The sequence below is a fragment of the Mus musculus genome, chromosome 16, assembly GCF_000001635.26.
Source record: "Mus musculus strain C57BL/6J chromosome 16, GRCm38.p6 C57BL/6J".
Taxonomy (NCBI): Eukaryota; Metazoa; Chordata; class Mammalia; order Rodentia; family Muridae; genus Mus; species Mus musculus.
In genome coordinates, this window is record NC_000082.6 from 15,784,066 (window position 1) to 15,809,929 (window position 25,864).

The 25,864-nt window shown below is 39.4% G+C and overlaps 1 protein-coding gene across 4 annotated transcripts in view; it reads left to right on the forward strand.

The window, feature by feature from the left end:
* Positions 1 to 25,864, forward strand: part of Prkdc (protein kinase, DNA activated, catalytic polypeptide) — a 204,796-nt gene that overhangs the window by 146,622 nt on the left and 32,310 nt on the right. For 2 of the 4 annotated variants that reach the window (NM_011159.2, XM_011245841.3), the window contains 9 exons: positions 1,845 to 1,983; positions 3,080 to 3,268; positions 6,385 to 6,609; positions 7,808 to 7,916; positions 10,963 to 11,074; positions 15,802 to 15,988; positions 21,857 to 22,031; positions 23,969 to 24,162; positions 25,531 to 25,726. In NM_011159.2, coding sequence (NP_035289.2) covers positions 1,845 to 1,983; positions 3,080 to 3,268; positions 6,385 to 6,609; positions 7,808 to 7,916; positions 10,963 to 11,074; positions 15,802 to 15,988; positions 21,857 to 22,031; positions 23,969 to 24,162; positions 25,531 to 25,726 — 1,526 coding nt within the window. The other 2 variants (XM_006521861.4, XM_017316892.2) reach the window with 2 other exon arrangements.

Below are 25,864 nucleotides of genomic sequence, written 5' to 3' on the forward strand. Positions count from 1 at the left end.
GGAGGCTGAGGCAGGATGATCTCTGTTAGTTCAAGGCCAGTCAAGGCTATACCCTGTTTTGACGTATGAATCACAGGCCAGAGGAAGAGCTAGATGAGGATTTATCTCCATTGCAGAACCTGGAATGCTTGAGTGCCTGGCTTCCACTTCCATCCCCAGTGACATGCAGGCAGGCAGGCAGGCAGAGGCGGGGAGGGGGAGATGATAGGAAGGTGGATAGGTAGATAGATGTGTAGATTGCTAGAATATAGAATATATAACTTTACAAGCTTAAACTTGACACATTTGTCTCTAACTTTATTAAATAATTTAGTCTTTTGTTGTTTTATGGTCATCCTTTTGATCAAGTCCTAATAAACATCTAGGTACCTGAGTATCAGGGTAGGTTATATATAGGGATTTCTTTCTGTGCTTGTATATAATATCTCTTTCTGATTTCAACTTCTGACTGTGAACTGCTGCTGTTTAGCACCCATGGACCCACCCTTGCCTCTGACCTTTGACTTCCAGAATCTGGGCTGTAACAGAACCATGTATATTCAACTTGACCTAGTTTAGATTTAATGGCTTCATGATTCATACAAGTTCTGTACAACTTGCTGTTCATAGACCTTTCCCCCTTCCCTTGGTACTTGACTAGAAACTCAAGACCTTATAAAGAAGCTAGGCAAACACTTTTCCACTAAGTTAAAGCCTGGGCAATGCCACCTCTTCCCCCACACCCATCCCTGCTCCTACGGAGACAAGGTCTTGATAAGTCGTTGTTCAGACTGGCCTTGAGCTTACTCTATAACCCTAAGCCAGCCTTGGCCTTGCAACCCTTCTTTCTCAGCCTCCCGAGAACTGAGATTGCAGGCAGTTACCAACTTTCCCAAGCAAAGCTTGTTTGACTGATAAAAGAGATTCACTATCAGAAAATAAAACGGAAAGCAGGAGAAGGAGGGAGGAAGATGTTCTTGGGTGTCTGGTCTGGTAACTATAGTCAGGAAAAGGTGGCATATAGGTTTGGATTTGAAAAGAAACTTGCAAGAAGAAAGAAACAAACTTTAATAACACTAACTTGAGAATTTCATAGTAATTGAATCTTGTTTGTAAGTCCACTGTGTAGCCCAGGTTTACATAGAACTCATTATCCAGGTCTCACCCTTCTGGTGTTGATTACAGACATCCACCACTATGCTGGGCAAGCCAGATTTTTATTAAGATGAAAAGATGAGTGAACTCTCTAGAAGTATTAAGGCTATAAGGGAAATTTTGGTGTCTAAATTATAGTCCCTAGAATATAAAGAAAAGCATCGACAGGGTGAGAGGTATTACTTGCTGCAGGCTTTCCCTTGGGGCTAGACAGAAACTCCAGTTAGCCCACCTGCAGAAGCCGCATACACTATGAGCTTTTCATACTTACAGGGTTAGTTTCTAGACAGGGTCTCATAGTGTAGTGTAGTTCACTCTTATATTAGTGACTCACTGACCGGGCGGCGGTGGCGCACACCTTTAATCCCAGTACTTGGGAGGCAGAGGTAGCCGGATTTCTGAGTTCGAGGCCAGCCTGGTCTACAAAGTGAGTTCCAGGACAGCCAGGGCTATACAGTGAAACCTTGTCTCACAAAAAAGAAAAAAAAATTAGTGACTCACTTACCACCTAGCTTTCTATATTTTGTTTTCAAATGCATATTAAAACAACTTGGGGCTAAAGAAGTAAAACCTAAAGGAAATTTCAGAACCATTAAATTTTATATTTCCAACAAAATACTACTTATATGTTATCTGCGTGAAATCTTCTTTCAATATTAATGAAAATTGTGTAAATACTTCTATTTGGTGATCTGAACTTTGTTTTTCAGACTCTATCGTTCGATTGGGGAGTATGATGTTCTCCGTGGCATTTTTAGCAGTGAGTTAGGAACAACGCAGGACACTCAGAACGCACTATTAGCAGAAGCTAGAAGTGATTATTGTCAAGCTGCTAAGTTGTATGATGAGGTAAAATCAATCTCTGGCAAATATATCAGCTACTTAACCACCTCGGCTCTGTACATGTTAAAAAGAACTGTTAGCTTTAGTGTTAGATGTGTTTTTATAATAACCACTTGTGACATCATTGTTATTGTATCTTGCTCTTTTTAAGACAACATTGAAAGGAGACAAAGCCTTTCATAAGTTCCAAGTATTTCTATGATTGCTATTATTTTTACATTTTCTGTTTTAGTTTGTTTTCTTTTTCTTAGATAAAAATACGATAAAGTAAGATAGCCCTTGATGTTGATGAGTTGGTTTTGTGTGTTTTATTTCACTGCAAGTTGACAAAGGCAGTAGGTGTCAAGCTTTAGCATCTGTCGCCTATAACTATTACGTGAGTGATGGCAGCGTGGAAACCTGCAATCGTCTATAAATCTCCTTTGCTTTACTTTTCCAAAGAACTCGTTAAGTAATAAATAATAAATAAGTAATAAATTAGAGCAAATTTTGCATCATTTGACTGGCTTTCCTGCTAAGTCTCTCAGTGAGAGGACTTTCTTCTCATTGGGGTCTGTTTTGGTGGGCTTGGTTTGGTTTTTTACTAATTACAAAGGTCTAACTTTGTAGTTCTGGCTGTCCTAGAACTCACAGAGATCTGCTTGTGTCTACGTCATGAGTTCTAGGGTTAAAAGTGTGTGCAGCCATGCCCGGCCTCATTTGGGGCCTATAAGCATCTTTCTGGTTTTTTATTTTTGTCTTGTAGAATCATTTATTTTATGTATATGAGTACACCATTGCTGTCTTCAGACACACCAGAAGAGGGCATTTGATCCCCTCACAGATGGTTGTGAGCCACCTTGTGGTTGCTGGAATTGAACTGAGGACCTCTGGAAGAGTAGTCAGTGCTCTTAACCACTGAGCCATTTCTCCAGACTGCTTGTTTGTTTGTTTCTTCAATTCACTGTTATTAATTCACTGAATATTAATCCCATTTCTCTCCTTTTGCCATAAATCTGAAATGATTTTCTTAGTATGTATGCTATAGTATCCCCTTTTAAAACATGTATTAACATCTATGTTATTTCAACTCCATAAAATAGTCCTAATATTTTTCCTGCAGGCTTTAAATAAACTGGAGTGGGTGGATGGTGAACCCACAGAAGCTGAGAAGGAGTTTTGGGAGCTGGCATCGCTTGACTGTTACAACAACCTCTCTAAATGGAAAGAACTTGAGTACTGTTCTACAGTCAATATAGTCAGTGAGAACTCTCTTGACCTAAGTAAAATGTGGAGTGAACCATTTTATCAGGTGTGTAGAATTATATTTGTTTCCGAGCTAGTAAAACTAAAATTTCCCAAGATTGAGATAGTAGTTTGATGCATGTCAATATTCAGACTCTGGTGTTAAGTTTCACATTACTGTTTAGCCACCTCAAAATAAGTGGGATGTGTTTTACAGTAGGTATTTACCTCTATGCTATGACCACATGGAAGAACATTTCCTGTTGTTGCTTATGCTACTAAGAAAGTGCATTGTAGCATTGTGTAGGCAGTGGTGGCGCATGCCTTTAATCCCAGCATTTGGGAGGCAGAGGATTTCTAAGTTTGAGGCCAGCCTGGTCTACAGAGTGAGTTCCAGTACAGCCAGGGCTATTAAAAAACAAACAAACAAACAAACAAACAAAACCTGTCTCGGGAAAAAAAAAAAGGTGCATGGTGGCCACCAAAGGAGGAGACTCTTACAGCTCCTTCTGTACCCATGCTGCCTCCTTCCTGTGCAGTAATCCTCCATTATTTGTGTGCAGTATCCACAGAGTCTTTCAACTTCAAGTAAATCCCATTCTTCTTTAGAAAGACCTACATATTTGTGAATAGAAAATAATCCATGTTTCCCAGGAGCCATCTAGGAGAAGCTAAAAAATCTAGCAGGTGATCTTCCTTCATTATGTAAAGGCATAATGAATTTGTTGTTCTAGGCAAGGCCAAAGGGATTACATTTGAGGAAAGATTCCTGCTATTAATAAGCTTTTTTGTTATTATTAAATATATATATAGCAATCTCTAGGTATTAGTCTACCCTTTTGAGCAGATTTCTGCAGAACGATGTAGATGTTATGTCTTGTAGTGATCCTATATAGACAAATAGATGATTTCTTAATTCTTAATGATGTTTCTATAAGAATTCCTAAAATAATACTAGTAATTTTTTTAGATAATTTTTATTCATTTATGTTATTTATATTTATTCAGAGCACAAAGCCAGGAGGAAGGAAATACATAAACTTATTTCAATTAAAATAAACTTATGACTTCAAAATATATGAGATTAATTCACACTAACTAAAGTACTTCAATACTCAAATTGTGCCACTTAAAAATTTATAATATCATAGGTGTTCCAAGCTTTTTTTCCTAATATCCACTTACCATGTGTGTTTCTTTTTTTAATTAATTAATATATTTTTACACTCCATATTTTATTTCTCCCACCCCTGTCCACCCTCCAACTGTTCCACATCCCATACCTCCTCCCCACCCATTTATCTCCACATAGATGTCCCTACCCCCCACCCCACCTGACCTCTAAACTCCCTGGGGCCTCCAGTTTCTTGAGGGTTAGGTGTATCATCTCCTGGCAGTCCTCTACTATATGTGTGTTGGGGGCCTCATATCAGCTGGTTTATGCTGCCTTTTTGGTGGTCCAGTGTTTGAGAGATCTCAGGGGTTCGGATTAACTGAGACTGTTGGTCCTCCTACAGGATTACCCTTCTCCTCAGCTTCTTTCAGCCTTCCCTAATTCAACAACAGGGGTCAGCTGCTTCTGTCCATTGGTTGGGTGCAAATATCTGCATCTTACTCTTTCAGTTGCTTGTTGGGTCTTTTGGAGGGCAGTCATGATAGATCCCTTTTTGTGAGTGCTCCATAGCCCCAGTAATTGTATCAGGCCTTGGGATCTCCCCTTGAGCTGGATCCCACTTTGGGCCTGTTACTGGACCTTCTTTTCCTCAGGCTCCTCTCCATTTCCATCCCTGTAATTCCTTCAGACAGGAACAATTATGGATCAGAGTTGTGACTGTGGGATGGACGCCCTCTTCCTCATTTGATGCTCTGTCTTCCTATTGGAGGTGGGCTCTGTAAGTTCCCTCTCCCTGTTGGGCATTTCATCTAATGTCCCTCCCTTTGAGTCTTGAGAGTCTCTCACCTTCCACCTCCTACGTCTCTGGTGCATTCTAGAGGGTTCCCCCAACCTCCTATCTCCTGAGGTTGCCTGTTTCCATTCTTTCTGCTGGCCCTCAGGACATCAATCCTTTCCCCTTACCCAATACCAGATCAGGGTCCCCCCCCCCCCATACTAGTAATTATTAAGCCCTTTATAATAGGACTGCTATTAAGTCTTCTGTAATATTAAAACTGCAATGAGGACTCTGCTTGTCTTCAAGTGTCATGAATTAATTGTTCTGAGATTGAAAGCAGGCATTTACAACTTAGAATACATTCCAAGAGGTTGTAAAACAATCAAAGGTTATAAAAGGGAAACTAACAATTTATTGTAGGTACAAAGAGAGTAGATAAAAAAATTGACTAGGTTTATCTATACAAAACTTCAGTGATAACTTAGTCACAACAATTATGGTTTTAAACTTTCAATGAACCTGTCGAGCTAGTGACAGATAATGTATGTATGATGGGTGGTATGTATGTATGTGGATGCATATGTAAAGTTCTCTGTTGTAAACTTCTTCATTCAATTTATGATTTGAATTTGTGTTTGAACTTTTAATGAACTTTTATAAAAACATAAGGTTGCTTGGAAAAACCATGTGAGCTATCCTGATCTATTCCCCTAGAAAAAGTACAAAAAACTAAGAAAGAATACATTGCAAAGGATTATTACGTCAGAGCAGGAGAGAGCAGGATTAAAAGGAGGACAACAGAGGAACCTAACTTAGAAATTAGTAGGGAATTTAGAAATTAAGAGAGCAATATGCAGAATGCAGAGAGAAAGAGAGACAAAGAAGAAGCTGCAGAGAACATATAGAATAGGCAGGCTTCCCCTTACCACTGGCACTTGTTCTTTTGCTTTATACACAAATGTACAAATGTATGGATGTGTGTGTGTGTGTGTGTAATTATGAGGTAAGTATGTAGTAAGACCCAACTGGTTTGCATGGAGGTGTATGAATACATATGTGTGAATTTGTATATGACTTTATGTGAATTTATGCATACTTGCTTGTATGAAAGTTTTTCCTTCTGCATGTCTCTTTTCTTCTGGTTCAATAAAAGTTTATTGCTCCAAACCTCCCTCCAGTCTGACAAAGTATATGAGCTGTAACATTATTCCAAATAATATTGAAATAGAAAATGATTGCATTCACCCAGATTGGCTTTCTAAATCAAGAGTTGACTCTTGCGGTTCTGCAGGAGACGTATCTGCCATATGTGATCCGTAGCAAACTAAAGCTCCTGCTTCAAGGAGAAGGCAACCAATCTCTGCTAACATTTGTGGATGAAGCCATGAACAAGGAGCTGCAGAAGACGGTCCTGGAGCTTCAGTATAGTCAAGAGCTGAGTCTTCTTTACATCTTGCAGGATGATATTGACAGAGCCACATACTACATTAAAAATGGCATTCAGATTTTCATGCAAGTAAGGCAGATGGACCTATGTGATGTATACTGTTTTTATAATAGTTTTAAGTGTCTTACTTTAGATTACTTTAAATAATCTCTTTGTCTCCCTCCCAACTACGTAGAATTTTCTCTGTGGAATAGTTGTATAGAAGTTTACTTGAAGCCGGGCGTGGTGGCGCACGCCTTTAATCCCAGCACTTGGGAGGCAGAGGCAGGCGGATTTCTGAGTTCAAGGCCAGCCTGGTCTACAGAGTGAGTTCCAGGACAGCCAGAGCTATACAGGGAAACCCTGTCTCGAAAAACCAAAAAAAAAAAAAAAAAAAAAGCAAGCTGAACCAGAGGGATTCATTTCCCAGCACCCACAACTAGTAGCTTACAACTGTCCGTAATTCCAGTTGCAGGGGATCTGACACCCTCACACAGACATGCATACAAGCAAAACACAAATGCACATAAAAATAAAAAAGGAATCATTAAAAAAAGAAAAAGAAAGAAATCTGAGTGTGCTGTGGGAAGCAAGCTGCTAAGCAGCTTGCTCTTCTGTGGTCTCGGCCTCAGTTCTGCCTCTAAGTGCCGGCTTTGAGCTCCTTGGCTGCCTTTGGTGGTAAAACTGTCACTTGTAAACCAGGTAAATCCTTCTCTCCCCAAGTTGTTTTTGGGCACGGTATTTTAGTGTCACAACAAAGGAGCAAACGGGGACAGCCCCCCCTAACCTGGTGTGTACAACAGCCAACAGGAGTGGACTGACGCCCAAGATTGCCCTCTGACACTTGTACCCTGGCATGCATCCACACTCACTCACACACAAAGATAAATTTTTTAAAAACCTGGCTTCTGTGGTTCATAATTTTACATTATAAGATACTATGACTTTTAAATTTAGTGCAGATTAAGAACGTAATTTGTGGATGCATTTGCCTGCCATGTAAATAGGAGTGGGTCCTTACTAGGACAATAGATGATAGACTGCAGAACCAAGGACCATGATAGATTACACTGATCTTACTGATACAGTTAAACCAAAATGTAACTGAAACCCAAAATTTTTAAAATTTAATCCATTTAATAATAGTTTCCAAGGCATAATTGTTAAGTGCTCTGAAATACACTGAATGATTTATAGGGTAATGGCTATATCATGCTTTTTAAAACTCTATTCAAAGTTTTAAGTAGTAAATTGCCTTTATAACAAACCTGACTTCCTTTTTTTCTAGAATTATTCTAGTATTGATGTTCTGTTATATAGAAGTAGACTCGCCAAGTTACAGTCTGTACAGACTTTAGCAGAAATTGAGGAGTTCCTAAGTTTTATATGTAAACATGGTAAGTTTTTAACTTCTTTTTTTTTTTTTTCTTTCTAATTGTGGAGGGGTTTTTTGGTGCCTGAATTCTTGCATAGTAAAGCCAAACTTAACATGTAAGGTGAAAACTGCCTTGGATATGTTCTAGAACTGCACCTTTTGACATCTCTAGGTTAAGTATTTAAGTCAATCCAACACCACTGTTCTGGGTACTGCAAATAAGCCAAACAAAATTTTGACAGCTTGGCATGCTCAGAGAGTGATTCCAGAGATGGGCCTGTAGGCTCCTAAGGAGGGGCCCAAGTGCACTGTGTAAAAGAAGGGCTTGTAGAGCCTTCCCAGAAGATTCCTACCACGATAGAGGCCTTACTATCCAGAATGGGATGGAATGGTGAATCTGAAGAGATAGTTTGGAGTAGCTGGAAGTTTTAGAAAATAGTAGATCATGTAGGTTTTATTCTGATTGCTTTGAATAACCAGTAGTCTAAGAGAGAATATTTTTCTTAAAGTGAAATGTCTTCATTCTAAATCTGTTTCAATTTTCCTTTGAATAGTTAAAAATTATTTATCAAATGTTTTTCATGGCTTGGTCATTGTTTTTTTTTTTTAATTTAGAGAAGTATTTTTCAGCTATTTCTACAACTAGTAAGTTGTTAGTTTTTTCTTTTTCTATATCTTTTTAATTTTCATACAAAATATACTTATCACACTTCCACTCCAAGTCCTCTCCGATTCTTCCCCACCCACCCAACAGTATACCCTTTCTTTTTCTCTATCTAGAAAAGAAATAAGCAACAACAAAAAATAAAACAGAACTTTAAAAGAAAAGCAATACACACCCATAAGACATAAAACAAAGCAGTATGAGACAGAAATACCCAAACAAAGCAGTATGAGACAAAAAGTCTACAAAAGTAGCTAGCATCAAGTTAATTCTGGTTTGGCCCTCTACTGCTAGGCATGGAACTTATCCTGAAGTATGGTTGATATACCTAGTGAGATTCCATTGGCAATAACTAATTTTTTCTTTGGGAGCAGTTGTCAATTACATACAGCTTATGTCAGGATGTTAGATGTCAATTCTTTGATAAGCAGGCTACAATTGTATAACCATAGAAGAACTAGGGGAGGAAACTAACACCAAGTGCTGATTGAGGGGTGATATGGAAACCTAATACATAAAAGGTTCTTAAAACAATATGAAAGAAATCGAATTGGACTTATCAAATAACAGAGGCACAGTCCCCAACTATACATCTTTTGGCACCAAGTGAAACCTCCAGTGCTAGGAATGGGTTACATCCCATTGAGTCATTAACCAAAGGGGCCCCATAGAAATCTCCAAATGCCTCAGGTTACTTCCAGGGCCATTGGTTACTTTCTATAAACTAATGAAGACAACACTTACAGAGCTCATTAGATGGGGAGAAGTCAAGCTAGTACTTGGGGCTTTCCTTCACCCTACTCCTAGTGTTCATGGTATTGGGAAGTACTGTGCAGAAAAGAAAGGTAACTACCAACCCAACCACAAACAAACTACAAACCCACAAGAGTGACCTATTTATGAGAGATAATCATACAATAGTGGCACAAACACCATGGGAATAACTGGCCCACTCCATGAAATGGAAGCCATGTCTGACATTGCTTGGTGGCCATATACTTGAAACTAGGTAGCCCATGGGCCTAGGGGAAAACTAAATACTACTGTTCTGCTAAAAGAACAAAATGGCTCCTAATAAAATTAAGTAGAGTCCTTTGGGCATATGCCTAAGAGTGGTATAGCTGGATCTTGAAGTAGATCTATTCCCAGCTTCCTGAAGATCTATCACTCATTTCCACAGTAACTACAATTTTCCAATCCCACTATCAGTGGATTAGTTTTTCTCTTACTCTGCATCCTATCCAGCATGAACTGTCGTTGTCTTATTAACCTTGGCCATTCTGACAGGAGTAAGATGGAAGGAATCTTAACGTAGTTTTAATTTGCAGTTCTCTAATGACTAAGGATGTTGAACATTTCTTTCTTTCTCAACCATTTGTGTCTCATTTTTAAAGAACTCTTTGCTTACTTTTGTAACCTGTTTTAAAATGGTGTAACAACTTTATGAGATGTGGAGTTTTTCCTCCTATTTTGTAGTGCCCTAGAGATTAATTAAACTAAGTTGTATAAGATGGCACAAGGTAAGTTAAAGATTCAAACCAAGGACTGTCTGAGCTGAACTGAGCTGTATTCCTAACTACTGCTTCCTAGCCATAGTAAGAGAGAACATTAGCAGTGTGAGATTTTAAAATCATGAGGATTATAATTGTCTTACATATTAGAAATGTGCCCTGCATGATCCTAGGGCTGATACATATTTGAGAATTAGATTCAATGATGAGTGCCCACTGTAAGTTGTCAGTATCCCCACTGATAATAAAGACTGAGTCACCTTGTTCCAGTTCAGATCATATTTAGCCCTCAAGAAAATGCATCATAACCCTGTGAAAGCATTTAATTTTCAGTGCTTTTTAAGTTTTTAAATTGCAGATGAAAGACTGTAGACCTATGGTATGTAAAAAGATTTGTTATGTTTATTTTCATATATATATGTATATAATGTATATATATATATAAATCTTGTACATATATATACATATATATAATATTGAAGTGATGTGTTTATATTACATTTTATATACTGACATGTATTCCTTTTGTGAATGAACAATAAAAGTGTCTAGGTTTTTTGTTTGTTGTTCGATTTTAATTTGCTAGGGTTTTTTTTTTAACTTGTTATATTTTTCATTCCTTTTGTTTGTTTGTTTTGTTTTTCGAGACAGGGTTTCTCTGTATAGTTCTGGCTGTCCTGGAACTCACTTTGTAGACCAGGCTGGCCTCGAACTCAGAAATCCACCTGCCTCTGCCTCCCGAGTGCTGGGATTAAAGGCATGCGCCACCACGCCTGGCTATATTTTTCATTCTTAAAAAATCTGAATTAGGTTTCTATTTACTAATGCTGGCTCTATTCTGTTCTTCTTGTCATTCAGCCATAGATATGATCTGTCTCTAATATTATTTTTAGGTGACTTATCATCTCTGGGTCCCCTAAGGAGACTTCTAAAAACCTGGACCAGCAGATACCCAGATGTTGTGACAGACCCAATGCACATCTGGGATGACATCATCACAAATCGGTAGTATATGGTCTTACTGAGCCAAATCAGTGTTCTTTTCTAGAATTGCCAGCATGGAGATTCTTTGAGACCAAGGCTTATGAAAATATGCCTAGCCTCCCTCTGCCATACTGATCACCTATATAAGCTGTTCTAACAAATCCTCATGGCTGCAGTGCCTCCTTCAGTCCCACATTTCTTCTAAGGGATCCTTGCTATCCTCTAGCTGTCGTTGTGAGCACTGGCAGTGATGGGGGCAGCCCTGCATCTCCTCCTCTTTTACAGTAGACAGGGAAGAAGACTGCTGTGTAATGATTCTTCATTGTTCTCTTTTAAAACTTGTGTTTTTAACGCTTGGCCTTTTGCTTCCTGGTTCCCAAATATAGTTGTGTTTAGTTCTCAGTTCTACGGTCATGTTCCTTTTTTTCTTTTAATTTATTTATTCACTTTACATCCTGATTGCAGCTCTCCTTTCCTCCAAGTACCCCTCATAACCTTTCCCCTTCTCCTCTTATAAGGGGAAGGCCCTGTCCAGACCTCACCTTGTATTGTCTAGAGGGTGATATTACCCATTACTCAGGAAAGGGGCCACGGAATCAGAGGTTGTCAACTATTTGTGAACCATCCATAGCAAGCAGTACTCAGGGACTCCAACCCTGGTATCATGTTCTGTTTTCATTTATTACCAATTTTTCTCATTTTAGTTTTTATTTTGGGAAGTGTTCTTATTTGTGGGGAAATTGCAAGAAATGTAGAACTCTCTTGTGTACCTTTTTACTAGGTTCCCTCATTTTGTTTGAATACTTTTGACATTTTATTACATAAGTACATAAGCCTTATTCTTTCTGTTTCTCCCATGCATATACGTACTTCCTAAATGATCTGCACATGAGTAGCATTTCTCATGTGCTCTTATTTTTTAAATATCTATTCCTTTCTTTTACTAAACACATTGGTAAATTTTCCTGTTCTAGTCTTGAACCTGCTGTCCAGTTGCAGTTTTCAGCTGTCTATCAGTGTCCTTTGAAGCACTGCAGTGCCTGTAGTGTTTCCTACTGTAGATCTCCCTGTAGGAGCAGATCTACTCCAGAATTATGGGCTACATTTTGTTTTATTACTTTAGCCTTTTTAATTCTACAGCAGTCCTGAGCCCTATTGTGTGTCATAGGATGCTGACAGTGTGAATTGTTCCTCCATTTGTGATTGTCTTGTTTCCTCCTGATGAGACTCGGTGTTTTATCCTACCATATGAAAGTCCTCGGGCTCTTGTGCTTCTTCCACCTTTTTTCTTCTTCCTTGAAACCAGTAAGAAACTAACGTGGGCGACCGTCTGAGGTGTGCAAATGCCCTGCGTCCTGCGACACTCACCTCTCCCAAGGTCTTGTCTGCTAATCTCATCTGTACAGTTCAAAAATTATTTCTTGTTTTTTTGACCCTTGTTCCATGGTTATCAACTTAAATCTTATGGTGAGGTATAGATACCCCCGGTGTACCTTTTTTGTACCCTTTACATTTTTCTGTGTACTTTGGAAATATGCATAGAATGTCTGCTGTTAGTTCCTCGCAGCTTCAGACTTTGGTTAGGGATTAAGGCAGCCGTTGAAGGTTGAGACATTCTGAAAGTGAAAATAGAAAATACCTGGAGCCAGGCGGTGGTGGTGCACGCCTTTAATCCCAGCACTCGGGGGGGGGGGGGGGGGGGGCAGAGGCAGGCGGATTTCTGAGTTCGAGGCCAGCCTGGTCTACAAAGTGAGTTCCAGGACAGCCAGTGGTATAAAGAGAAACCCTGTCTCAAAAAAAAAAAAAAAAAGAAAAGAAAAGACCTCGACTTCAGGAAGGCGACAAATACCACATTTTTATTCAGTCTCCTAGTGAGACATTGCTGTGACTTGATCCTCATCTCTCGATTTTTTTCATAATCTTAAACTATCATAAGACATAGACAGCTTGTTACTTTTTGTCTCACTCCCTCAGCTGCTGAAGTAGGGATCGTCAGACTCTATTGATTGTGAAATTGTCTGTTTTTCCCTTTGGTTTTAAATTTTCCTGTTACTATTGTGAAATAACCTGACAAAACAATCTAAGGAGAATGAGTTGATTTCTACTCCTAGTTGAAGGATGTAGCCCATCATCAGTTGGAAGCCATGGCAATGAGAACTTGAAGCAGCTGGTTATTACTTTATTCATAGCAGAAGGAAGAGAATGATGAATGCTGGTTATAAACTGGCTTTTCTCCTTTTTATTTAGGACCCCAGTCCCAGGAAATCTAGATAGTCCCTCATAGGCATGCCCAAGGGGTAACCTAATCTAGATAATTCCTCACAGGTATGCCCAGGGGATAACCTAGTCTAGATAACCCCTCACGGACATGCCTAAGGCTTGTTTCCTATGTGATTCTCGATCCTGTCAAATTGATATTAGCCATCACATTGATAGGTGTTATTACTTCCTGATGAAATCCTTCTTTTATCAATGAAAAGTAAAGTAACTGCGAGCCTTTGTCTCCCAAGTGCTGGAGTTAAAGGTAGTACCATGCCTAAAGACCTCAGATTCTAAGGCAGTTGTGAGCTGTCTGACCTGGATGCAGACAACTGAGCTAAGTGCCCGTAGAAAGTAGTGTGTGCTCCCAACTACAGAGTTGCCTCTCCAGCCCAATTATGTGTGTTTTCTTGATGTCTTGCATCATGTTTGAAGTGATTATTCTGACTCATGTCTGTTGACTCTTTTCCACTGACAGTCACTTTTACTTTCTTCATTTTTTTTAAAATCAATTTTGGATTGTATCTTGGCTTTATGAATAGTCTCTTGTGTACACTCTGGCTTTTGTATGATGTTTGGCACTGGGATTAGAGACCAAGGAGGCTCCGCCTTGTTCATGGTCCAGCCTTCCACACATGGTTCTGATTCTGTCTTTCACATGTATGCTTATCTGGAGATCTGTGCACAGCTCTTACAGATCCTTACCCCCACATTGCCCCATGGCACCAGACACTCATACAGCAAAGTAAAAAAGAACAAAACAAGAAAGTCAATCTAGTGTTAGAACTTTCTCCCTAGTTTTAATTCCCTGCACGTGCAGCCTGCAGGTTTTAATTGTTTTCCATTCTCAGGAATTTTATTTTGCATTGTTCAGTTTCTAGACAACACAGAGGTAGGATGCAAGAGGCTCATAGTGCCGTCCTAAAGTCAAGGCAGTTCTCTTTTGGGCCCTGTGCTCCCCAGGATGGTAAACCTCCTACACCTCTGTCCCCTCTGATACGTGGAATTGGGTTAATTTCTCCTTACCTGGGAGAACCCGTCTCATGTATGTAGTACATTCCTTCCTATCTTATCTGTGATCAAGTGCCCTTTTTGTAACATTTTTTTGCTTATCTATAATTGTTTTAAATGTGATTTAAAGCAGTAAAAGATTAAAAACAATAGTAGATTTTGGGGAAGAGGGGCAGGATGTGTTGAGTAGTGTACAAGAATAAAAGCAGGTCCATGGTGGGAAAGGCTCGTGTCTTGGTTTCTAGAAAAGGAAGGAAAATATAGGTAGGTAAAGAGGCACACTAGTTTATTTGACTATAATGTCTCTAAGAAATTAGAGACATCTGCTTTCCTGTTATATGCCTGTACTCTTAGTTATTTAAGCAGCTGAAATGGAAAGATTACTTGAGTCTACAAATTTGAGACCAGCTTGAATAATATAACAAGGCCCCCCAAAATGACAGGAAGAAGGAGGAGGAGAAAGAAGAAGAAAAGGAAAAAAATTAAACCCTAGATGAATAGCTGGAAGTTATTTGATTGATTAGGGAAAAACTTTGTGTGTTACACCTCTTTGCTAGTACTACTGATAGTAATATGAAATATATCACTTAAACAAAATCATAGGTGTAAATTATAACTATAATCTTTATGTATAAATTTATATATAATCTTTCATTTATATGTACTTGTACGAAGTTGTATATAAATTACAATTTGTATACACAGTAGCCTATACCTATAATCCCAACAATCAGGAGGCAGAAGCAATAAGATCTTTGTAAATTTGGTTCTATGCATATCAAGTTTAAGACCAGCCAAGACTACATAACAAAAATAATTATTTCTATTTGAGTGTTTTAAAAAAATCCCCAGGGATGGAAAATAATTGAAAAGATACAGGCTGCATGTGCAAGGAACTCAAACTTAGGACATACTTATTTCAAAATGTTTCAAAAGTCCTCAGTGACTGAGGACTCACTGTGTGACACATGACTGAGGACTCACTGTGTGACACATGACTGAGGACTCACTGTGCTCCAGGCTGGCCTAAGACTGGAGCTGATTCTCCTGCCTCCTTTCCTCACTGGAGAGTACAGATATGTACTGATCAGTGATTGTTCATAACTTCTGTGTTACTTTACATTTCTGTCTCTGGGAATAGGACCTTAGATTGGAGATACAATGACACAAATGGCTTTTGAGTTAAGACATTGTGTGCTACCCATTTAGAGAAAACCATTTAAATGTAAATGCTTTATTTTAGGGAACTGGAGGCACTGAATAGAATCTAGAAATGTCGAACTATTCTTGGTAATCTTTCAAGAGTGTATTTATTAAATTGGGAGAAATCTAATCCCTTCTGTGTATATTTATACTGTAAGACAAGTGAACCCTTAATACCTGTCCAGTTCTGTGTGGTGTTGCTGCAGTCTCCTCTCAGAAATCAGGTAGCTTTCATGACTCTGACATTGCAGCTGATTTCTTGTTTTCTTGTGTAGCTGCTTCTTTCTCAGTAAAATAGAAGAGAGACTGACTGCTCCTTCAGGAGATCACAGTATGAGTGTGGATGAGGATGAAGAGTCCATTGACAGGGAAGTGTACGAGCCAAAGGAAGATGTTCGTTGCATGCTTCAGAGCTGCAGATTCACCATGAAAATGAAGATGATAGAAAGCGCCTGGAAGCAGGTACTCTCCCTTTCAGTGCTCTCCTGGGGCTCCTTGGTAGCTCCCTGAACTAACCTTTTTCTTTTTTTTTTTTTTTTTTTAGAGCTTCTTCTCTTTTATTAAAGCATATATGCTGTGATATGTCAAGGTGTAATAAAAGACAAACACAAATCCTTAAATCTTGGCTTAAAATCAGTAAATTTTTAAAAAATATTAATTTTTAAGATATAATTGCTTGATGTCAGTCTTCCATTTCCTCTTTCCAACTCTTCCCATAATCCCATCCTCTGCTCTCTCTCAAATTCATAGCTGCTATTTCTTTAATTGCTTTAAAAAGTTTTAAAGGTTTGTCTCGCTTTTCTTTTTTTTTTTTTTTTTTTTTTTTATTTGTATTGTAATTTTATTAAAAGAACTTGCAAAGCAAAACCATCGCACACTGATAGTAACCAGATCCAAACTCTATACATTTCAGTGAGCTTTTCTACAATCGGAAGCTTTGGCGCTTCACACTGGGTAACTTATTAGGATGGAATTCCTCATACGGTTTCAAAAAGCCAAGCGCATTTAGGTCTACACATGTAACTTAATTTTACAAAGGAACATATTTTGTTGAAGGGAAAAACAAGAATTAACTTTTTCTTTGATTCGTCTCTATTTCTTGACATTGGATATATTACTAAGGTCTTTCACAATTCAGATTAAATTCATATGTAAATGTTACCTTATTACAGACCATAACAAGTTGGGAGGTTTTGTTACATAAAATAACAAAATTGGAAAAACACCAAAAAAAAAAAAAAAGTTCCAGGGTCCTGTTATAAAACAGAGGGGAAAAGGATGCTATTTCCTTACATCCCCTAGCTCCACAGCACCTCTTTGCTACTTAAAACACAAACTGCCACTTTAAAATACAGTGAAGAATTAGAGGCTTTGTTCAGAAAGCTTCTGAATGTTGAACTAACCTTTTTCTTAACTTTCCTCTAAAACATCAACTTTAAAAATAATTAATTGGAGCTGGGCGTGGTAGCTCACACCTTTAATCCCAGCACTTGGGAGGCAGAGGCAGGCGAATTTCTGAGTTCGAGGCCAACCTGGTCTACAAAGTGAGTTCCAGGACAGCCAGGGCTACACAGAGAAACCCTGTCTCGAAAAAAGAAAAAAAAAAATTATTGATCTTATTCTCTTTATAAGGAAGTAATTTTGGAAGCTAGGATGTAGCTCAGTGGTAGAACTCTTACCTACCAAGGCCCTGAGTTCCATATCCAACAGTTGGCGAGTAAATAACTTTGAAGAAATATTTTTTATAAATTACCCGCAAAGCCTCAAAGTAGGTTTATTAGAAACCTATTTATTATTTGAATATGATTATTTTCTATTATTTAAAAGCAAATAAACATAATGCCAGATTTATATCACTTAGAAAAATGAATACTTGATGGTTACAGGTTTTATAGGTTTAGTTTGTAGATGTCTTGCATTTGATAATCAGATCTTGTGCTTATGTTGCTTGAAAATTATATATTTATTAAAATATTAATTATATTTTAATATATTCAGCTTGTTATTTTAATGCCATTTGTTAACTGCTGTTATAAACCTTCTTTATAACCCTTAGTCTACTAAAAATAGTTAACCATTCTAATTTATCAGTTTAAATGTTCATTTATATATTCTTCCCTTTGTGGTGTATTAGGAGGGCTTCAAGAATAAAATAACTTTCTCAGTCATAGTAACTAAGAAGCCATCTGAAAGGCTGGCATTAGGCATATCTCAATGACTTTCTGCAGTGATCTGCCTTGCTCCCTCAGCTCTCTGCCCTGCATTGCTCTTATGTGACTTGCACATAGCAGTCTTGGCAGTGGCAGACTGACCCTGAGAGCTGGAAATGGCTACAAATATGTCACCGTATTCCTTCCACAACAGATCTTCCTCAACTAAAAGCAGTTTCTCTTTGAAACCTTCAGGGGAAAGGAAGCATACACCTTCCTAACAAAAGCCTTCATTGTTGTCTTCCAGGGCCTAGCTTAGCTCTGACTGTAGAAAGGGAGGCATAACCAAACCTCTCACTAAGCTGCATGTGATGTGGAGAAGGCCAGAGTTCTAGTCCTCCAATTTTACAATTTGAGTTTTGATTCTTTTTATTGCCAAGCCCTTCACGATATACCAGAAAGTGCTTTGTGGAGCCAACAGATGAACAATTCTGACTTGGTGATAAAATCTGAAGGACCATGATGCTGGAAGGGCACTTTATTCTTAGAAACAGAGAAAATCTTTTGGAAAGTATGTCTAATTGGAAACTAAAGGCAAGTGGTCATAATAGGATTTACTTGAGTTTAAGAATTTAGTATAGTGTAGAGGGTGGTGAACTGGGCTAAAGTGAGCTCTTGTACCTCATTCATAAGGAAAATGAGGAGTGATGTCCCAGTGCCAAGAAGTAGGACCAAAAGACTAACATTATGAGATGTAAGAATGACCTTGGACCCTCAGTCTCCAGGCTGGAGTTTTGGGTCTACTAATCTGTGAGAACCCTCTAAGATGCTCCCAGAGCCAGGTGGTTGGATATCAGTTTCACAATACCATGTCGTTGTAATGAGGAACTTTGGAGAAGGACAGAGAATTAACAGATGCTGTGCTGTACTGGGATGCAGGTAGCCGTGCCTAAGTTAGGAAGCAGGGTGGAGGAAAGATAGAGTCCAAGAAAAATAGGTCCTTCAGCAGGAAACTTTTGCCTGCTGTCTTAGTTAGGATTTCCATTGCTGTGAAGAGCCACCATGACCAAGGCAACTCTGCTAAAGGACAACATTTAATTGGGGCTGGCTTACAGGTTCAGAGGTTCAGTCCATGATCAAGGAGAGAACATAGTAGCTTCCATGTAGACTTGATACAGGAGGAGGAACTGAGAGTTCTACATCTTAGTCCAAAGGCAAACTGGAGAAGACGGTCTTGCATACAGCTAGGAGAAAGGTCCCAAAGCCCACCCCCACAGTGACACAGTTCCTCCAACAAGGCCACACCTGCCAATAGTACCATTCCCTTATGGGCCAAGCATATTCAAAACCACCACATAGCTCTGAAGGAATCTCTGAAGGCAAGTGGATAAGAATGCAGAAAAGGAAGAATGAACAAGGTCTGAGGAGCAGCTTAGAGGCACGTAATGAGGAGTAGGGGAACTGGTGGGTTGAAAACAGGGAGAGGGATTGCTGAAGTGAGGTACCTTCTGGAAGTTCACAGTGCAGCCGCAGCATGGATGCATTTGCTTTACTAAACTACAGAGGAAGAATCATGGAGGAGACCATTGTCCACACAACTGGAGTTGTCTCCAGAGTAGTGGCACTGAACCCCAGTGCAGGAGGAGAGCCAATATGCACATGAGTTAGAGCCTGGTTTACCAGCTGATGTAACATATAGAAACGCTGACGAGCTGAGTGTGTTAGGAGAATGTAAATGTTGGTTTATTATTTAGACATGGACAGAAACAAAAGCAAACACGCAGAAACGTATTGGGGTAAGGAAGGTGGTTAGAACAGGATGGCTTGACTTTAGGAATTTGGTGAGGGCCTCCTTAATAAGCTGAGGGTAACTATCTCTCAAATTGTCAAGGAAAAGATACCACTGTTCTCCTAGCTCCATTCTAAACAAGACAGGTAGGTGAAGAAGAGTGGTGTCCCAGGACTGGGAGCACATGGGCAGGGAGACTTACAGAAGGGACGCTTGAATTGCAGAGCCTGCTCTCAGCTGAGAAGCTGCAGCCTCTTCAGGACAGGTTTAAGGTAAAGTGTGACCCACACAGTTGTGCATGCAGGCTGGAGATTACACTGAGGGGTTTGGAAATTATGTATGCTGATGACATTAGAAATGTATAACAATGAAGGGGGATAAGAAAAGACTTCCAGTTAAATAAACAGATAAACAAAATACGTGCTTTATTAAAGTAGAATGCTAGTACATGTAATACGACAGGATGTTTTCAGATTGTATATCTCATAAAGGTACAGTATTCTCCATATATGTAGAATGTTTCATAGACAGGTATTGTGGCTCACACCTGTAATCCCAGCAATGAGGACCGAGGCAAGAGGATCCTGAGTCTGAGACCAGCCTGGTCAGTACAGAAAGATCTCTGCCTCAGGACAAACTGAGGATGTTGTTCAAATACTGTACTTGCCTGTCATGCATGGAGCCCCAGAACACCATGAAATTTGGCGTAGTACAAGCCCAACACTGGTGGATGCAGGACCAAAGGTTCAGTGTTCCCCTCAACTCTGCAGTGACTTCCAAGCCAGTAGGGATTGCATGAGACTCTGTCTGATTGAGAGAGGTACAATGCTTTATACCTGAACAGGGTTTAAAAAAAACAAACAATTTTTGAAAATATATTTTTAATTCAAGTAGAAACCTATCATTTTCCCCTTCCCTTTCCTCCCTCCAGCCCCTCCCAGATACTCTTCTTCCAAAACATTAGTTGCCTTTAGTTCTTTGTCTAAGGGTGAGCATCATGCATTTACCCCCTTCCACGTTATTATGTTGATTCACATTGCCATTATTCCAGTCATATTTATGCAGTCATTTTTTTATGTTTTTTTTATATTTTTTTATGCAGTCATTTTTAAAAGTGACTGTTTCACAACAAACTCTGTGATAGTCTAGCTCTATCATTTTAATGTCCCTTCTTCAGGAATGTTCCTTGAACCATGTAGGATTTATAATATATATGTATCCATGGGCTCTGGGCTTTCCACCTTCTATTGACCTCTGAATTGAGTCTAGTTGTGATTTTCTGTGATGGTTTCCATTTTCTATAAAGAGAAGCTTCTTCAGTGAGCATTAGATATACATATTTGTGGATGTAAAGATAAGATGGTAAAGATGCTCTAGCAGTGTGGCAATGGAGTATTTTCTAAGACTTATGACCTCATTAGCCATGGAAGTTGTCAAGATTTCTAATACCAGGCATGGTTTCCCTCCTGTTGAGTGTGCCTTAAGTCCACTTAAACAGTTAATGGTTACCACCAACATGTGAGTATGACTTACTGCACCTTAAAGATGCCTTGTTGTGCTGTCACTGTGGCTCATAGGTGTAGGAGCTAGATAAGACTACTGTTTCCCTCCCATGGCAGTCTGCTTAGTATTTTAAGCCACCATGTGAAAGCCAGACTGTAGGAAGGAGACTTTCAGGTCAGATCAGCTCAAATCTTCTGAGTGTCCTAAGAGTTCAGGGTCTTCAGAAATAGAGGTTTATCTTCAACCTCTGAGAGGCATCCCGGGGCTATATCAGTAGTCTGTATTGCTTTGGCAGTTATTTGGACTACCCTGATCAACCATATGAAAGGGGATTTAGCTTCTTACACTGGGTATAGCTTCTGACATTCCAAAGCAACATGATCTTACAGCAAGCTCTGTTCTCTAACTCTTATAGTCTTTCTGCTCCTTCTTCTACAACGATTTCCTGAACCTTATGTGCAAGAATTTTACTGTAGATGTACCCAATGGATTTGGCTTTGAAACTATGCATTTTGACTGGTTATAGTTTTCTGTAATGGTCTTCCCAAATTTTAAAATGGGCATTTTAAATTCTAAGGAAATGAGTTGACTGCTCAAGGGCATGTTGTAACATATAACAAGGAAAACAGGCCAGTTAAAAACTTTTTTAAAGTAATTTTCTATAGTGGTCAGATGTGGATGGTATTTTGCCTTTTCACACCTGATATGTACATCCCATGCCTTAAAAAAAGGAGATAGCAATTCAAATTTTAAAAGTCTAATTTTCCTAGACATAGGTTGTATCTCTAATGGTGTCTACACTGGAGCTACGAGAAGCACAAGAAGGCCCTCTGGCTATATAACGAGATGTCTCAAAACCTTTTCTTTCTTTTCCTTCTGTTTTTATAGAGTAATTTCTCACTCTCCATGAAACTCCTGAAAGAGATGCATAAAGAATCAAAAACAAGAGAAATTTGGCGAGTGCAGTGGTTGCATAGTTACTCCCAGCTGAACCACTGCCGGAGCCACACTCAGAGCCCTCGGGAACAAGTCCTCAATATGCTCAAAACCATCACGCTGTTGGGTAATTAGATGCTATTGTCTGCATCAATTTGAGAGTGCTATTTTATATTGTCTTTGTTGTTGTTGTTGTTTTGTTTTGTTTTGTTTTGAGGCAGGGTTTCTCTGTGTAGCCCTGGCTGTCCTGAAACTCACTCTGTAGACCAGGCTGACCTCAAACTCAGAAATCTGCCTGCCTCTGCCTCCCGAGTGCTGGGATTAAAGGAGTGTGCCACCACCGCCCAGTTATATTGTCTTAAAAGCTAATTTTTTGTGCTACTTCCTCAGAGAGTTGAAATCTGCATTAGGAATATTATAGATAGCAGTTAAGGATGCCACAGAGCAATTACATTTCTTAGGAGAGAGCAGCGGATGCAGATCAGGGGAGTTTCATATACTAATACAGTACAACATTTAGAGTTATGTTTACCTTTAAAATAAAGTGGAAATTAAACTTTCTCTCCTTGATACTTAACTTGGCTTTTAGCCTGTAAGCATGGAGGAGAAAAGTGTTGGATCTGACGATCTTACCATACTGCCAGTCACCTCAAGTACATAATGGGACTGCTGCAGGATAGAATACTGCCATAGGCTGTGTAAAAGTACACCATGAGGACTACTTTCTCCACATAACTCTAGGAGCAGAAAACATCCACATATGGTAGCACACACCTATAATTCCAGCACCGAGGAGGCCAAGGCAGGGTAATTGTCAACAATTTCAAAACCTGCCAGTGCTATATAGGAAGACTATCTCAAAACAAACAAACAAAAGAGCCCAGAGCAGGGAAGACTGGGAAACGTAAGAAATGGCCCTAGGGTTTCTTGAATCATTATACTGATATTAAGACTATGAGTACAACTGCCTGGCATATCTGAGGCTCTGGGTTTGCTCCTCAGTAAATAGTAATAACATTGAGTACTCATAGCAGTAGCAGTCCTGCAGACGGACAGACACAGAGCTGTATGAGCTGAGCAGGCTGTGGCAGTGATCCTGACTGGAACCTACTACAGACAGGACGTGGCTGCTAAGCTTCCGAGTGGGCACATTCCTGGGTGGTACAGCCCTGAGCTCCCTGCCCAGCACCGCGTGCTCAGAAGCAGAACTAGAGTCCTTGTTTAATAAGAGCCGTTTTCTGTTCTCAGACAAAACTAAGAATTTGATAAAATGTGATGGATGATTCTAGAATAAAAAGTTTTTCCTGCTTTTAAACCTTAACACTGTGGGTGTCAGGGTTTATTTTTAGCTGTGGGGTCCAGGAGCCACCTCACAAACCACATGAACAGCAATCTCATTCAGACAGAAATAATTAACTGAACATTAATCCCGGAACTGATCAATCAGTCAGGGCTGCAGATCAGATTCTGAGCTGTGTGCTACCCCTAACCAGAATCCTACAGAGCTGTTAAGCCTGAAATGCCAGAGAGGTCTTGGGAACTTAAAACTTTACCCAACCCCTACTGAAAATGGAAGTCTTATTCCAAATGGCTTCTTATATTGGTACAGGTGTCTCTTATGTCGGGGTCTAAACCAGAGACAGCAAAAGCCGTGGACGTTCATACACAGGTGCAGGAAGTACTGCTGAGCGGTTGGATCAGGTCCAAGCTTATTGTGGCTAACTATCCAAAGCCGTTCTACTGACCTCCATTGCGATTGGTTTCCAAGAGCATCGAAGCATGTAATATAACAGAATCTACGATCAACTCGGGCATGAGGAAGTTTCCTTGTAACAGTAATAACAGCATAAAATGACTGGCTGGACAGGCAGCAGTTACCCAGGCTTTAACATTAATGAAAAACATTTTCTATTCATCAGGGAGTATAAGAACATCTTTCATCAGAAAATGAAGCCAGGTTCTTGTACTTCAAGATTTATGTTAGTTAATCTCTTAATAGAAAAGAAGTTACTGACTGTGAATTTCTTATTTTAAAAAAAAATGTGTTCTTTTTTAATACAACAGATGAAAGTGATATTTCAAACTACTTAAATAAAAACATTCAGGCCTCTTGTGACCAGAGCATTCTCTTGGGCACAACTTGCAGAATCATGGCTGATGCTCTCAGCAGAGAGCCAGCCTGCCTGTCTGACCTGGAGGAGAACAAGGTGAACTCAATCTTGACACTTTCCGGATCTAATGCAGAGAACACAGAGACGGTAAGTTGTTGTATTGTGTGTCTTTTATGTGCTGCCCTCAGGACAAAGTGAAGCCTCAATAAGAGAGTACTCTTTTGTCAATTCAAAATATGCTTAAAGGCAGGAATAGTGGCTCACAGCTGTAAACCTAGCATTTGGGAGGCACCACCGTGCACAGAGCTGAGCTATAAAGTGAGACCTGGTCTCAAAAACACAATTGAAATGAAATGATGAATTAAGATGAAACGATTGACAAGTTTTATTTCAAGTTTATTATATGGAAAATTGAACGTTCCATGTATTTCTTATTTATTATTTGAATTAAACCTTTTTTGTTTTGTTTTGTTTTTCTTTTTTGTTTGTTTGTTTGTTTGTGCCAGTATCTTCTGTATTCCAGGCATGTCTTAAACTTGCTCTCTAACCAATGATGGATTTGCACTTTCTATACCTCCCATATGCCAGATTATAGGTGTGTGCCACCACACCCAGTTTATGTGGTATTGTGTCTGAACTCACGACTTCATGTAAACTAAGCAATCATTCTGCCAACTGAGCTCATCCCAGCTTCCTGAATAGTATAGGGATTTTGTTGTCTTATTTTTATCCCCTGTTAAGTAGCTCTGGTTGTCCTGGAACTGATTGTGTAGCTCGGGTTGACTTGAGCCTTAGAACAATCCTTCTACCTCTGCATCCTGAATACTGGAATTACATACCCAACTTGGTAATACAGATCTTTAAAACAAGCTTTCATATATGGAATTTCATCACTAATTTCCATTGAGATGGTCTCTCCACTAGCTTGTGGGTTAAACAACCTTTAGGAAAAGGGTTGTATTCAGCTCTGCTTCGCTTAGTGTGTGGGGCAGTGGTGCAGTCATATTATTTTGGTTCTTGGATAATTTTGGACTTTTAATAGTTATCCTCTTCATCTTCCATTCTACTTCAGTAGTGTCATGTGGTCCTGTCTTCTCCCTTGTCAGTATCACTGACATCTTTGCAGGATATGATCATGCAGCACCAGCTTTTGTCATTTTTGTGAAACCAGTGGAGTTCACAGTGCCTTAGACTGGGCCACCTCTGTATGGCTCATTGACTGACCAGCATGTTCTCTTTAGTTTATCTAGTTGTAATATTGTTCCAGATTTTACTAAGATTATTTACTGCCTTTCATGTGCATGTGCATACACACACACATACACACACATTTACACCACAGTTAGTATAGCTTTTAATGTTTATTTTATTTAAGAAGTCTGGATTGACTAGACAAGCATCAAACTTATAGTCCCCAGGGATCCCCTTGCTTCAGTTGCGACTGCACACACCACACCTAACTTCTCAGTGTTATTTCAGAGCTATTGATCTAGTCATGTATCTTCTCAATTCCAGGTAATCACGGGTCTGTACCAGAGAGCATTCCATCACCTCTCCAAGGCCGTGCAGTCAGCTGAAGAGGAAACCCAGCTTTCCTGCTGGGGCCATGAGGCTGCTGCTGAGCGGGCCCATGCTTATATGACACTGGTAGGCTTCTGTGACCAACAACTCCGAAAGGTAGAAGAGAGTGCCTCACAGAAGACAAGTGCAGGTTAGTGTTCTGTTTGCAAGCTTGAATAACATATAGATGCTTTTGATCTAATGGGTGCTTTTTTTCAAATGACAAATCTTGTACTTTGTTTCATCTTTAGAAATAGTAGTTTCAGGGGCTGGAGAGGTGACTCAGTGG